This window comes from Nuphar pumila, chromosome 10, assembly GCF_984573655.1.
Source record: "Nuphar pumila chromosome 10, dmNupPumi1.hap1.1, whole genome shotgun sequence".
NCBI classification, from domain to species: Eukaryota; Viridiplantae; Streptophyta; class Magnoliopsida; order Nymphaeales; family Nymphaeaceae; genus Nuphar; species Nuphar pumila.
The window spans coordinates 100,410,823-100,424,488 of NC_143258.1; the positions used below are offsets into that span (position 1 = coordinate 100,410,823).

Sequence of the window (13,666 nt, forward strand, 5' to 3'; positions counted from 1 at the left end):
ATGCGAGAAATTTCCCAGCTGATATTTTCTGATAAAAATTAGTTTTTGATTTTTAATTTTTCATTTGATTTTTTTTTAAATTGATTGTTATTTTTATTTTTTTGCCTTTTTCACGAATTTGTAGAAAAATAAAAGTTTGCAACTTATCACGAGAATTTAGCTGCTCATATTTACCCAAAATTCTCTTAAAAATTTTATTCAACTCCCAAAACGCCGCATATCTGATTGTATGCGTGGCTGTAATTCATTAGAGGCTTGATTTTCTCTCGAAGAAAAAATCTTAAAAAATAGAAGTTGATTGTATGTGTTTTGTTTTTCATGGAAATTCTCTGAAAATCTTGAGAAAATTTAAACTAGAAAAATACTTAGGAAAATATCAAACCAGACAAGGAAAAAAAATGGTGATGAGAAATTCAATTTATTGTGTTTTTTATAAATATATGGATGACATTTCCTATGACGATATTTTGAGAAAATCAGCAATGTCTGTAATTAATGTACATCATTAAAACCCTTGAGTTGATCCCTCCACTGGTTAGACAGGGACGGATCATTTAGGTCCAAGTTTTGTGGGATTGGCACCGGGAAGGCTGGGCCCATTTGGCTTTGTTGGGTTAGCGGGCTTGGACCTACATAGTAAGGCATGCTTGCACCTACAAGAGGAGAAAGGGACGTCCACGATTAAAAGGAGATCACTACAAATTTGAGGACCTGCATAGGAAATTGACCTGTTGAATCAGGCTAGGCTTCGGATGCTGCCCTAAGCTTGGTGAGTTAGTTCAGCAGGTTGGCTTGTAATTATGTGGTTAATTCTATAATACATGGGTTATTTTCCAAATCAAAATTAAGAATAACGCGTTTCTTGGATCGATCGCATTTTTTCGATGCAAGGAACCCCTAGTGGGTAAGGAATCCCCTAGTTAGAACTCATAGTGAGAGGTTGTTTTGACTACATCTAATCTCATAGATCAATTCAACATGGTCAAAATAGTAAGAATTGTTTCTTGGATAATATTTTTTGACATAAGGAATCCCCTCCCAGGTAAGGAACCCCTTTAGTTGCTACTCATAGTGAGAGGTTGTTTTTAACTAAATACTACCCTCATAGATGTATTCAACATGGTCAAAATCCCTATTGTAAGAAACCTCCTTACTTGAAACTCATAGTGAGAGGTTGTTTTGACTTACTACTAACCTCATAGATGTATTCAGCATGGTGGTCGAAATAGTAGAAATCAACTAATTGATAAAACAAAATTTGATGTAAAAATTTGATGTTATGAGGGTTGAAAAATTGGCACATTATACGCTGTTGGTTCTTCAACCCCTGCATAATCTTACATATACCTTGGAATAACAAGATCCAAGCACCCATTTCTACTATCCCAAACATGTATATTGTAAAAAACATTAAAAAATATAAAAATATTAAAGTTTTTTACTAGGAGGTTTTTACCCATGAGGATAACAAATTTTGGCTCATTCTAATCTCGTAGAAGTGTTAAGCATGGTTGATTTTTAGGGATAAACGACTCTTGGATCATGTTTCTTGGATGAAAAAAAATATTTTTTTTAGTTGAGAAAAAGTTAGTGCTTTTATAGCTATTGATTTTTGCATCACTAAAAAAATCCTGTGTAGATTGGATTTCAGCGGTTCAAATGCCAATTCTCTTTTAAAGGAGGATTTACATCACATCCATAGAGTAAGTTCTACGATGAAAAAAAAAGACAAAGTTTGCTAAGTTATTTGTAGATACAAAGATTGTAGCAAACTTTAACTTATATATATATATATATATATATATATATATATATATATATATATATATATATATATATATATATATATATATATATATATATATATATATATGTGTGTGTGTGTGTGTGTGTGTGTGTGTTAACTAATATGTGAATTCTACAGTGTGAATTAGGCATTTTCTGACACTTTTTTTGTCAATTCAACCCTGTAGATGCATTCAGCATAATCCATTTAATAGGAATCAATCGTTCGATCATATATTTTTGATTAAAAAAATGTAATTTTTGAATGCTTGAATATTGACCACAATTTTGAGTCATTGATTTTTAAGCTTTAAAAAATCCTTCTTATGCATCATAATCATAATCAGATGATCTAAGAGTTTGTTTATATAAAACCAAGAATCTAGATCACATCTTTACAGTGAAATTTAAGAAAAAAATAAAAAAAAAATCATGAAAATCTTGATTTATACTCCAATTCACACACACACACACACACACACATATATATATATATATATATATATATATATATATATATATATATATATATATATGGGAAACTGAAATATTTAAAGTATAAAAATATGTAAAGTGGTATGAACTGAAATTTTCATAGGTTTTTTTGCAAATCTAACCCTGTAGATGCATTTGGCGTGGTCCATTTTGCTTGGAATCGACTATTGGATCATTGTAATTAGATCAAGAAATGTGATTTTTTATGCTTGCATATTTATGAAAATTATGAGCCATTGATTTTCAAGCCTTAAAAGATCCATTTTATACATCGTAATTGGATGATCCAAGACCATTTTATACATCGTAATTGGATGATCCAAGAGTCCGTTTCTATAAAACTTTGCATCTAGATCGCATCCGTATGGTAAAATTTTAGAAAAAAATAATAAAAAAACCTATAAAAAATCTTGGTTCATACTAATTTACATATTTGATTGGTTTACATATTTTAGTTACCCATATATACATTATATATATAATGTATATATATAGTGATACTCTTGTTTTTATGAATCTTATCATACGAATGTGTTTAGCATGGTTTATTTATTATGATAGAAGGTTTTATCATGGTTTATTTATTATGATAGAAGGTTTTATCGTGTTTAATACATCACAAGATTTCATTTTTGAGATGGTGAGAAATCAATGACCTATAATTTATGAAAAAAATGGTGGTCTAGAAATGATATAAAATATTATATATGAATCAACTTTAAAACATGAACATAGTAAATAGAGCATGATAAACATGATCTAAACATTAGATTTTGCATTTGATGCTTAGATCCATGTAAATCAAGTGTGTACCACAACACACACACACACACACACACACACACACACACACACATATATATATATATATATATATATATATATATATATATATATATATATATATATATATATATATATATGAGAACTGAACATATTAAGCCCTCTTTTCTTGCTCCGCCCCGTTAGGCCCCATAATTTGAAGTGTTTTATGATAAATCTGAACCAATAGATGTGTTTAGCATGCTCGATTTAGTGGGAATCAAATCTTGAATCATGTTTTTTTGATGAAAAAATGTTTTTTATCATCACACACACACACACACACACACACACACATATATATATATATATATATATATATATATATATATATATATGAGAACTGAACATATTAAGCCCTCTTTTCTGGTTCTGCCCCATAATTTGAAGTGTTTTATGATAAATCTGAACTGGTAGATGTGTTTTAGCATGCTCGATTTAGTGAGAATCAAATCTTGAATCATGTTTTTTGATGAAAAAATATATTTTTATGAGTAGGAAATAATTGATACCTTCATAGCCATTGATTTTGGATCACCGAAAAAACCTATATATAGGTCAGATTCTGGTGATCCAAAAGCCGATTCTCACTAAACAAAACCTATCAATCATACCTATGGTGTTAGATGTAAGAAAAAAAATGCCAAAAAACTATGATTTTGAAGCGGCCTAACTGGGTAGAACGAGAAAGTGTGGCATAATTTTAAAAATAAAACTGAAAAACCCATTAAGCACCTATCGCAAGCACCTAAGCTCTATTAAAACACCCTACTCTCTCTCTCTCTCTCTCTCTCTCTCTATATATATATATATATATATATATATATAGAGAGAGAGAGAGAGAGAGAGAGAGAGAGAGAGAGAGAGAGAGAGAGTCCTAAACCCTGCTCATTGATGCATTCTATATAGCTTATTTAATAGAAAACATATGTTATAGTAGGCAAACGCTGGGTGAGATTAGCATTAAACAGGATCCCCTCTCACTCTTAAGGGTTAGATGTGTACTTAGGGTGATTGAAAATTAACTGCTCATATTGCACCAAAACTTGATGAAGTCAAGGTTTTTCATCAATTTGATTTGATATAGTATGGTTATTAGTGAATAAGTAATCATGAATGCATCTACAGGTTAAGAAAGCAAAAAATATGTCTGACTATGTTATCTAGAAGTGTTTTAGGGAGGTTTAAGACATAAACTGTGTAGGAACTACTCTCTCTATATATACATATATGGAATGAGGAACATGCAACCAAGGAAGGTGCAACATCTATAACCAATGATGCCTTCTTTCTTTAACTAACACGTTTTTTTATCAATCGGGGTCTACATATTGCATTTTTATCATTTATTCAGTAAGCAATATACTTTATATTATGATTTTTTGATATTTAGATGCAGTTTTTAAGTATTAAAGATCAACGGCTGACAATACTCTGAATTGTACATCCATTTTTCATGTTTCGGAAAACATGCCATCCATTCTTCATGTTTCGAAAACGTGTCTAGATTTAAAAGCATGCATCATGTCAATCATATTTCTTATTAAATGCATTATAAATAACAAATGCATAAGGTCTGATCCATGAAATGCTCGAATATTGAAGTGTTCAAGTGTCAAGTACCTAATAGTCAAGCACCTATCGCAAGCACCTAAGCAGCCAAATTGATCAAATAAAACATGCACCTATGAGTTTTACTAGAGATATTTTCCCAAAAGAATGCAAGTTTAAAAGGGTTAAGTGAAAAATTAGATTACAGTCAAACCTGATCAGCTACTACGCCAAACATATATACCGGGTCTGTTGCAAAATAGCTGAAACAAATACCTTGGCCGCGGCCCGCGGGCCGTATTCTCCTTGCCTAAGCCAAAGCCGGTGGCTCTCTAGGTTCAAAGGGTGCTCCTGGGTTTACACCCTTTGGGATGGGTTTTCCGTTCCTATATGAAAAAATATACCTTACCTACGCAAAAACTAACAGAAAGTGAGACACAATCCCATATGATCTGACTTCTCAATGTATTTTCTGATTCAAGTCTGAACTGTTTGGATCCCTAGGAAGAGGGGGGATGAAGAATTAAAGATGAGATTCGTTCCATTTTTCTTTTTCCCATATTTATTGAAAATCCATGGAAGATTTGTTCCATGCAAACGCAAACCTTTGGGGGGGATGGGGTAGAAAACACTACAACAAAGCAGTAGATTAGCGACGACCACATTCCGTCGCTAATCCGTCGCTAACCATGTTAGCGACGGATTAGCGACAACGCGGCAACAATATGCTTACGTCGCGAATATTTCGACGCTAACTGGCGACGGAATAATTCTGTCACCAAGTCCGTCGCTAATTGCGACGGAATAACGAGCGCTATATTCCGTCGCCAATCCGTCGGTACTAAACGGCGACCACGGCGTGGCGACGGATTTAATTTTGTCGCTAAGCCATCGCTAGATTAATATGAATAGCGACGGAATCATCCGTCGCAAAAACGAAAAAAAATCAAAAAAAAATTATTTAAAAATTAATTACCGAGAACTGTACAATTTATATTTCCTGTACAATTTATATTTCCTGTAAATAAAAAACAAACCACACAAAAAAATTCATATAACAAGTATCTATAATAATTAATCGTTCCACCTTAAAACTAAGAAGTTTAATTATTTACAATTCAACAATTACAATTAGGAAAAATAAAAAAAATAGAACTTCTTCAACACAGTCCTCTAATCATCGCCAAGATTTTGTGCGTCTTCTTGTTCATTGTCTTTATCTGTCCCTTCAGCTCCACTACCCTGATTATCGCTAGCAGCCTACACAAGAAAAGAACAGTCAGTATTGATAAACAAAATATAATGAAATAAATTACACACTATATGTGATTCTATCATGTGCTCATGTGTGATCTAAGGCAATAAAAAAACTCTATATGTGATTCTATCATGCTCATATGTGTGCTAAGGCAGTCAAAAAATTGAATATGTGATTATAGCATGTTCATATGTGTTCTAAGGCATATAAAAAAACTCTATATGTGATTCTACCATGCTCAGATGTGCTTTAAGGCAGGCAAAAAACTATATATGTGATTCGATCATGCTCGTATGTGTGCTAAGGCAGTAAAAAAATTGAATATGTGAATATAGCATGCTCATATGTGCTCTAAGGCAGGCAAAGCCAAAAATTTTATATGTGATTCTATCATAAATGATATATAACATGTTCATATGTGTTCTAAGGCAGTTAAAAAACTCTATATGTTATTATAGCATGCTCATATGTGTGCTAAGGCAGTCAAAAAACAGAATATGTGATTATAATATGCTCATATGTGTTCTTAGGCAGTAAAAAAACTGAATATGTGATTATAGCATGCTTATGTGTTCTAATGCAATCAAAAAAACTTTATATGTGATTCTATCATGCTCATATGTGCTCTAAGACAGACAAAAAGTTAAATATATATATATATATATGTGATTCTATCATGCTCATATGTGTGCTAAGGCAGTCAAAAAATTGAATATGTGATTATAGCATGTTCATATGTGTTCTAAGGCATATAAAAAAACTCTATATGTGATTCTACTATGCTCAGATGTGCATTAAGGCAGGCAAAAAACTATATATGTGATTCGATCATGCTCGTATGTGTGCTAAGGCAGTAAAAAAATTGAATATGTGAATATAGCATGCTCATATGTGCTCTAAGGCAGGCAAAGCAACTTTATATGTGATTCTATCATGCTCATATGTGTGCTAAGGCAGTAAAAAAATTGAATATGTGATTATAGCATGTTTATATGTGTTCTAAGGCATCTAGAAAAACTCTATATGTGATTCTACCATGCTCAGATGTGCTTTAAGACAGTCAAAAAAACTATATATGTGATTATACCTGAGAGGGACCTGGAATCGAAGATCCCCTATCCTGAACAGCGGCCTTGATCTCATTTCGGAGAAAAGGGGCGACGGTGTATTGGAAGTAGTTATTCAGTGATTCATTAATGATCTCGCGTACATCATCACCGGAAAGAATAGTCGGCTGCTTGGAGCTTATGTCGGCGCAAGAAGTCGGTGAGTCGTAACTGGAAGAACCAATAACTGGTGAAGTGTTCATATTACTCCCAAACCCGAACACGCGACCTTTTTTGGGTTCACCTGCTGCAGTCACCCATGCTGTAGGATCAAATGATGGATGCTGAGTAGCGTCTTCGCCATATCGCTCTACCATCTGTTGCTCATATGCCTCCTACAAAATAATGTTTAAAGTATTCATTAATAATTAATGATAACATTATGATGACTTGCATATATATTGCAATGATTATTAATAGAATTAATACATACTATTGTCGTTCTCGCCGTCTCTGATACGAAGACTCCTGTGGTCTTCCGTTTATGTGTTTCTACAAACACATCCTTATATGGTACACTGCCTCCTTTTTCTGCTTCCTGCGAAGTTAAATGACAAAAGATTTAGTACACAAATTTGCAACAATACTTATAAAATTAATATTATATATTGATGAGTTACCATTTTCTTTAGGTGGCTCCCAAATGTCTTAGATCCACCTGTGTGTAGATGGGCTTCGGGCATCTTCGATCGATTTTGTGAAGCCTTCGCAGAGCGATTTTTAAATGCATCTCCTGCCCACATATCGCACATTTCATCCCAGTAATCTCTCCTGATAGTAATAGGACCATGGCCCTTCCACAGTAATGGATCATCTACTACGCCAGATGCTTTTTTTGCTGCAGTCTTCATAGTGTGCAGCATGTCTGCAAATCGATTGGCAGCCACCTTCTGCCACACCTTCCTTGCATCATTTTCTTCCACCGTAGTTGCAAAGCGATTCGAAGCCTACAAATATTTTCAGAAAGTTAGTAGACATTGCTTAAATAAATTAAATATGAAACACATTAACTATGAGGAACAACTGTATACCATGAATGAGGACCACAATCTGTCTAACACCTCCTTTGGGTACTCTTTCCATTGAGCAACTGGTCCTGGTAGATGTTGAAGAAGTGAATTCCTAATCTCCCGTACTACTTCTTGTGGCTCAAACCTCGTGCTGCACATGAATTGTTACACAGTAAATATCAATATAAAATATTTAAAAGATATGCAATAATTGAAAACAAAATACTTACGGTCGATTATCGATATACACTATTCGAATGAGTCTTCTTGTGTCAGCCTGAGAAGACCCTGTTTCCTGTGTTGGCTGTTGACTTGTGCGATCAACTGGTATAGGTGGGTCGTGTACAGGCGCAACATCATCTGTAAAAAAATACACACCAAGTTCTCAGAATGTGCATTTGAACTAATCAAGCATCTAATTAGTTATATGATATACCTATCACAGGAGCCCGTGAAGATGAAGGTTGAGCCTGGCTACTACTGGATGAGCGACCACTATAACCTCCACGAACCATATTCTAACAAATAACATATGTCATACAATACATTCAAATAATTCACATCAAGTATTACAATGCATTCAAGTCATTCACATCAAGCATTGCAATGCATTCAAATAATTCAAATAATTGACATCAAGTATTGCATTAATTCAAATCATTCGTTAATTGCATAAATTATAATACATTCAGATAATTGAAATCATTCACATCAAGTATTACAATGCATTCGAATCATTCGTATCAAGTATTACAATACATTGAATTGAAATTTTTAATCATTCACACCAAGTATTGCAATACAACTCACATCAAGTATTACAATGCATTTAAATAGAGGTTTGTAGTATAAGATTTTGCTCACTAGCTTGAGAATTCTTCCTCATCACTAGTTTGACTTTCTTCTTCTTCTTCATTGTTTGCCCATCCACTTGGTACATCATTTGGATCACATTCCTCTATGAATGTTTCATCAGCCACTGGAGATATGACATGCATATCATGCGCAACATCGTGACCATAAGCGAAGTCACAGACATCATCTGATTGATAGTAATCACTGTCTTCAGCTAACTCATCTTCCTGTAACTGATCATACTCGGGGTATAGTTTGGATTTCACCTTGCAAACTGCCCACCATTCATTTCTATCTGACTTTTTTATACTCGGATATGAAGTATAATAAACTTGTTGAGCTTGCGAGGCTAATATGAATGGTTCATATGTTCTAAACCTGGATTTATGATTCACCTCCACAATGCCTGAAGCTTTGTCGAGTCTTGTTGCAGTTGGATCAAACCAATGACACTTGAATACCGTAACCCTGTTATTCATGCCTAAGTAAGTCAACTCCATTATTTCCTCTATAACATCGTAGTAATCATGTTCATTTTCACCGTAGCTGCTACCCTTGACACACACGCCACTATTTATCGTTGATTTGTTTATACCGTAGTCTTTTGTATGGAATCGATAACCATTTACGATATACCCGTTGTAGCATTGCACAACTTTGGTCGGACCATTTTCTAAATCACATATTCCTTGATCTTTAACATCACCATTGCGAACCTACGCACAAACATAAACAATGATTGTGATCACGATCAATTAAGTAACTTAGTGTTGTTTATAAGTACAAAATTTATGTTAGCTTCTTTACCAACTGTTTCAACCACTCCACAAACTTAGTTTCACGTTTTTTTTGTACTTCTGCATCAGTGAGATGTGAAACTTCGTTTCGCAACTCTAGATCAAATCGTCTGCAAACCACAAATACTTATATTACCGAGTCATGTATCCACATATAGAACATAAAAGGATTTATAATTGAGTTGCATATACATATACTTACTCGATGTATGGGTCGATCGCTGAGCAATTAAAAAGAATATAGATGTGTGCTGCATCTTGCTCTCTATCTGTCAATAGCCTTGATCGGCAACTACCAAATGCATGCCCAAGTCGTTGAAATATCGACAGCTTGTCAGCTACAGTTACTTGTTCTCCATCATCGTTACGGGGCGGGCATGTATAACGTGTTGAAATATGAGGTTCGAAGTACATAGATGAGAAATTTGAAATCTCTTCTAAAGTGTACGCCTCACAAATAGAGCCTTCTACTCTTGCTTTATTACGAACCTTTTTTTTTAGGTCGAACATGCATCTGACAAGAATATACATTTCAAATTTTAAATATCTGTCATTAAAGAGACAAATATAAAAAAACATATACCTTTCAAATGGGTACATCCATCGATATTGCACAGGGCCACCAACCCTTAGTTCATATGGCAAATGTATGATCAAATGTTCCATAACATCGAAAAATGCTGGCGTAAATATCTTTTCTAACAGACAAACAGTGGTGATGACAGAGTCCTCGAGATTCTTTACATCTGATACAATGACCTCCGATGCGCACAATGTTCTGAAAAATCCGCTCAACTCAGACAATACCCCCCATATAGGTTTGTCTAACATATCATGGAATGCTAGGGGTATCAATCGTTGCATAAAGATATGACAATCATGGCTCTTCAACCCATATAACTGTCCATCGTCAATCTTCACAGCCCGAGCAATGTTAAAGACATATCCATCTGGAAATCTCAGTTGTCTCAACCATTGACATACATGTTTTATTTGATCAGGTCCGAGCACGTACTTCGCCTTTGATTTCAGTACTTTGCCATTATACTCTTTGAGTTTCAATTCTGGTCTTTTACATATTAATTTTAAATCCATACGGGCCTTCGGATTATCCTTCGTTTTTCCTTTAATATTCATTACTGTATTGAACACATTATCAAACACATTTTTCTCTACATGCATCACATCCAAATTATGTCGTATCAATAGGGTCGGCCAATACGGTAGTTCCCAAAAAATAGATTTTTTCGTCCAATTGTGTTCCTTCCCAAATCCACGGAAGGGTGTAGGACTGCGGGCATCTGTTAATACATCTGGAAAGTATCGCAATCTTCTTAAAATCTCTATGCCAGACAATCTTGAGGATGGACCTTCCATTTCAGTTGTGCCTGCTGTAAATGCATTCTTTTGACGTCGGAATGGATGATCGCTGGGTAGAAATCGACGATGGCAATCAAACCAGCAAGGCTTCCTTCCATGCCTCAATCTAAAAGCTTTGGAATCCTCCATGCAGTACGGACAAGCCAACCTCCCATGTGTGCTCCAACCAGATAACATACCATATGCAGGGAAGTCACTGATTGTCCATAGAACAACGGCCTTCATGTTGAAATTTTGTTTTTTGTGGGCATCATACGTGGTAACACCGTCATCCCACAGTACTTTTAATTCATCAATCAATGGCCTTAGATATACATCAAGATTTTGGCCAGGTGAGGTCGGACCAGGGATCAACAGAGACAAGAAAAGATTTGGACGTTTCATACACAAGCTTGGTGGAAGGTTGTATGGAGTTACAAATACTGGCCAGCATGAGTATGGAGTTGATCTACCCCCAAATGAATTAAATCCATCTGTACATAGACCGAGTCTAACATTTCGCACTTCCATTGCGAAGTTCTGATGAGTACGATCAAAGTGCTTCCAAGCTTCAGCGTCAACAGGATGCGTGATCTTGTTTTCATCGTGTCGAACTTTATTTGCATGCCATCTCATGTGTTTAGCTGTCTTTGAAGACATATACAATCGCTGCAATCTAGGAGTGATAGGAAAGTAGCGGAGCGACTTGTATGAAACTTCCTTTGATCTCGTGCTACCATTGCCTCTTGTCTTTGGCTTGAACCGAGGATGCCCACATTACGGGCATGATATGTCATTTTCTTGCTCCTTGAAATACAACATGCAGTGATTTGGACAAGCATCAATCTTTTTGTAACCCATACCTAGAGCGTTGACCATAACTTTCGCACGATAGAAATTTTGTGGCAATTTCTCATCTTTAGGCAACATACTCTTCACAATCATGCACAAACGGTCAAAACATGATTGACTCAAATTATACTCGGACTTCAAATTCATTAGTTGAAGAACTGCAGACAAGATAGTGTGACTCTCACAACCGTTCCAAAGTGGCTCATCAACATCTTTAAGTAAATCATAAAATCTACTAGCTGCATCGTTTGGTGATTCTTCATCTACGGCAGTTCTTACATCACTAGAACTCATAGCAGAACCCAGTTCTGTTCCTGCAGCATCAAATATCAAATTCGTATATGGATTATCGTGCACCACATTCACCCGTGCATCAAAATCGTTTCTAAATTCTTCTCCATGAAACATCCAGTTCTGATAATCACTCATAAAACCCTTCCTGTATAGGTGATGTCTAACGCCATGAGGTTCTACAAATCGATTATTCTTACAAATCTTGCAGGGACACCTAATCCGACCTGTGGGATCTACCGTACTGACACTCGCTGTTGCAAATTCAATAAAACTATCGACACCATCCATATATTCATGCGATAACTCATTGTCCACTATCCTACGGTACATCCATTCACGATTTGCAGTCATTCTGTCGTATGATGTTACGAATAGTATCCTAACGAATTAAGAAAAAAATAATCAGAATGCTACGATGAAGAAAATATCAAATTTATCATGCAATATACTATGTCAAACAATAACAAGAATTTTGATGCATGCATTGATAACTTAATATTTTCATGTGCAAACTATTAATGACATGATACAATCATTTGAAGCATGCTTTTATTATAAAATTTCACATAGAAGTCAAAATCAAATTGAAAGTAACTACATGCAAGCATGGATACAATTACATCAAACATTGCAATACATCATAATCATTCATATCAAATAAATGGCAAACATGTACCTGCAGCAAACACACTTCAATATCTCACTAACTACTACCATGCTTAGCATGGACTCCGTACTCCAAAAATAAGAACACTTCCATATTTCTACATTAAAATCATGCTCAGCATGATCTCCGAACTCCAACAAAGCAGTCCTAGATATCAACAACTAAGTGAGTGTGTGAACAATAAAGTGCTGCATTCAATAAATTAAATAACATGTGATACGTTTGCATCACTTACTCACCACGGGTATTTACCCGATTTGCATTGTTTTTGTCATTTACTTACCACAGGTGGCCGAGCACGAGTTGGTTCCGTTGAAAAATCTGCACAAAAACAAAACAAATTAAGTAACAAACTAACTAATCATGAAACAAGATGAAACACTAACTAAAAAAATTAAAACAAATTAAAACAACTCTAACTAATTGAAAGAAGAGAAAAGAAAAATAGTATATATGTTAAGCCAAATCTAACTAGAAGATGCTAATTTAACAAACCAGCTATAACATGTTGAACCAGTCGACTAACATAAAGTCATAGACAATTTCTAATCTGAACTACTTAGCAAAGGAATAGTAAATCAATCAATTAGTTTACTAGAAAAGATGTGAACTCCGTTTAACCACCACTATCATAAAGAATTCAAATAGCCCTAATCTAACTAACTGATTGTGAGAACATTAAATACCAATCTATCTAAGAAAAATATAATTATAAAAGACTAATAGATTGAAATACTCTAACTAACCAGATTTCAAGAAAACAAATTGAAGTAAAACTAACTACCAGTAGACATTAACAAACTAACAAATTGATA

The 13,666-nt window shown here is 34.6% G+C and overlaps 1 protein-coding gene and 1 long non-coding RNA gene across 2 annotated transcripts; both read right to left on the reverse strand.

Moving 5' to 3' along the window:
• Window positions 1–5,721: 5,721 nt before the first annotated feature.
• LOC149827580 (uncharacterized) lies at window positions 5,722–13,458 on the reverse strand. Its single transcript, XR_016434541.1, has 2 exons — window positions 13,135–13,458; window positions 5,722–5,913 (listed from the first exon to the last, which is right to left on the reverse strand). It is a non-coding gene; the product is annotated as an uncharacterized LOC149827580 (long non-coding RNA).
• LOC149827581 (uncharacterized) lies at window positions 6,674–8,291 on the reverse strand. The gene is made up of 5 exons (XM_090019892.1): window positions 8,258–8,291; window positions 8,049–8,178; window positions 7,638–7,964; window positions 7,466–7,555; window positions 6,674–6,685 (listed from the first exon to the last, which is right to left on the reverse strand). Exons 2-5 carry the CDS (start codon window positions 8,049–8,051, stop codon window positions 6,674–6,676), a joined length of 432 nt encoding a protein of 143 aa, XP_089876018.1. The 5' UTR covers window positions 8,052–8,178; window positions 8,258–8,291.
• Window positions 13,459–13,666: the final 208 nt, after the last annotated feature.